Source organism: Gastrolobium bilobum, unplaced genomic scaffold (assembly GCF_033153095.1).
Source record: "Gastrolobium bilobum isolate Gb01-03AN ecotype WA unplaced genomic scaffold, APGP_CSIRO_Gbil_v1 utg13931, whole genome shotgun sequence".
NCBI lineage: Eukaryota > Viridiplantae > Streptophyta > Magnoliopsida > Fabales > Fabaceae > Gastrolobium > Gastrolobium bilobum.
In genome coordinates this window covers 49,684-52,207 of record NW_026899762.1, presented here as the reverse complement: position 1 = coordinate 52,207, position 2,524 = coordinate 49,684, and the positions used below count along the sequence as shown (strand labels likewise).

The following is a 2,524-nucleotide window of genomic DNA, read 5'->3' as shown; positions in this document are numbered from 1 at the left end:
ACTCCCGAAAAGAGTGAAGGGCCCCAAACTCGAAACCGGATTAGTGTCGGTTAGGGTTTTGGACACTGGTTGGCATCTAAAAAAAACAATGACTCCGTTTACATCAGGAATGGAGATGCATATTTAACAGTTTGGATGCCAAATACCTTCTTAAATCAAATTCTGTATCCTAAGTGTAGATAAACATATAATTTCTCTTCTTTAGACCCTCCCCAAGGTAGAAAAAACAAGGGAGAATAAACAGGTTGGCTATGTAAATCCTTAAGTTTAGACTATGCATTTAACAGCCTTCTGACCCTTAGCTTTCCAGTTTCCACAATGGTTAGTAGTTGTAGTTCAAAACACATAAGCACTAACAGCTGATACCTCCATTTCAATTTCATTCCTAAGAAAACGATGCCATTTAGAGACATACAAAGATCAATTGATACAGCAATAGACAACGCTAGAATCACAAAAACCACCGAATCCAATTAGTTTAGTATAAAGGTGTTGTTAATGTTGAATAGACAACACTAAAATCACAAAAACCTTCCGGTCAAGAGGAACATTGAAGGACTCGATATAAGTACACAAATGATGAAAATCTATGAATAGGACTATTACAACAAGTGCTGCAATAACACACATATTTTAGGACTAACTCAAAGTTGCTGGTATGAAACTAGAGGTTGTAACTTGGAAGTTTATCCAAGATAAAACTCAAATTCAAACAAAACCAATGAAAAAACTAAAGTACTCCACGGAAGAAGAAGAATCTGAAAGTTGTTATTAATAAGCCTTTTCTTTCTGTCAGAATGTACAAGATATCATGATATTGCTCATATCATAACATAATCAATAGAATAACGACAATAGCACCAACAACAACAACAATAGCACGAAATAAAAACCTAATTTGTACACCACCCTAAAACTAAATTGGGCAAAGAACAAAAACGAATAATAAAATCAAAGCAAACTCATTCAGAATCTGGAAAATCATACGATGAACCTCTACTCAACATAGATTCATTGCCATTGCTTCCCCGATCATCACCGAGCATGACCTTCAACAATTCCGTGGCCTTGATCTTCCCCTTCCCGCTTCCATGATCTTCCACGTCAGCAATCCCATCCAACGCACCAAAAGCCACCACGTCCCTAACCTCCCCGGCCACCCTATCTCCGCCGCACCGGACCAAATTCAGCAGCGCCGACACCGCATTCTCCTTGGTCCGCAAGCTGGATCCGGTAGCCAGGTCGAGGAGATCCGCGAGTACGCCGAATCCGGACCCCTTCCGGAACGCCTCGACGCTCTCCTCGCACCCGGCCACCTGCGCGATCACCGCCGTAGCATCCTCCACGATCCCCACCCTCCCGTCCTTCACCACCAGCGAAAACAGCGCAGGAACCGCACCAAAATTCACCATCGTAGCGCGGTTGAGCGGGTGGAGCGCGATTGCAAACAGAGCCTTAAGCGCGTCCTTAATCGTCCGCGGCGGAGACGACACGTGGCACCGGAGGATATCAACAAGCGCGTAGACAATCTCGCGCTTGGAACCGACAACAGGACGGTAATCATCGACGGAGGAGAGTAAGCTGTGGATGGCGGCGGCGGAAGACTGCACGGCGGCGGGGGAAGAGCTAGAGTTATGGTTCGAGATGACGTGTGCGATTGCGTCGAGGACGCCGCGCGTGGACATAATGGGCTCCTTTTCTGTTATAGAGAGGTTGAGAAGTGTTGCAGCGGCGTTTTCCTGTGAAGGATGAGAAGAGGAATAGAGGGTTTCAGCGAGGTATGGGATAGCTCCGGATTCGGCAATCATGGGTCGGGTTTCCGGTTCCTGCTTGGACATGAGACGAAGCTCGCAGAGTGCGTCGATTCGGGTGCGTTCGGACACGGAGCTTAGCTTCGAGACGAGGGTGCGAACGGCGCGTCGTTTAACCTCCATTTGGGTGAGGTTCGGAGTTGTGGGTGTGGGTGTTTTTTTTTGTTCGAGGGTGGGATTTTGAGGAATAGGTAGTTGGTGAAGTGAAAAGGGAGGGAAAGGGAAAGGGAAAAGACGCGTCGCAGACTTTTAGGAAGGAAGATTAGAGTTGGTAATTTTGGAAGGGGTTGTTAGGTTGGAGATGATATTGATGGAGTCGTGGCGGTTTCAAACACTTTTTTCTTGCAGAGGAATGGATATTGATTCCTTTCACACTGATTTTAAGCGTTTACCCTTTAACATTTACAAAACACTAGTTATTTATAGCTGGTCGTGTTGCGTCATTACTCCACCAGTCTAACTCATTATATATAGGAAAAACATATGATATAAAACTTATATCCTTTTAGATCTTAATTGTTGATTTTTGTTCATCAACGGTTATAATCTATTGGGTTAATGGACCAAATTTATTATTAATTAATTAATAATTTTAATCCGATAAATTATAATCGTTGATGGACGAAAATCAATGGTTGGGATCTAAAAAGATATAAGTTTATATCCTTTAAAAGGATAAATGTTATTTCCATATATATATAGGCGCAACTTAT

At 43.3% G+C, this 2,524-nt stretch overlaps 1 protein-coding gene across 1 annotated transcript; it reads right to left on the bottom strand.

The window, feature by feature from the left end:
- Nucleotides 1-783: 783 nt before the first annotated feature.
- Nucleotides 784-2,187, bottom strand: LOC133293260 (U-box domain-containing protein 4). The gene has a single exon (XM_061491798.1). It carries the CDS (start codon nt 1,932-1,934, stop codon nt 963-965), a length of 972 nt encoding a protein of 323 aa, XP_061347782.1. The 5' UTR covers nt 1,935-2,187; the 3' UTR covers nt 784-962.
- Between the last annotated feature and the right edge of the window lie 337 nt (nt 2,188-2,524).

Bases quoted from the DNA above. Each gene is read 5' to 3' on its own strand.
- LOC133293260 (XM_061491798.1), bottom strand. From the start codon at position 1,934: ATGGAGGTTAAACGACGCGCCGTTCGCACCCTCGTCTCGAAGCTAAGC.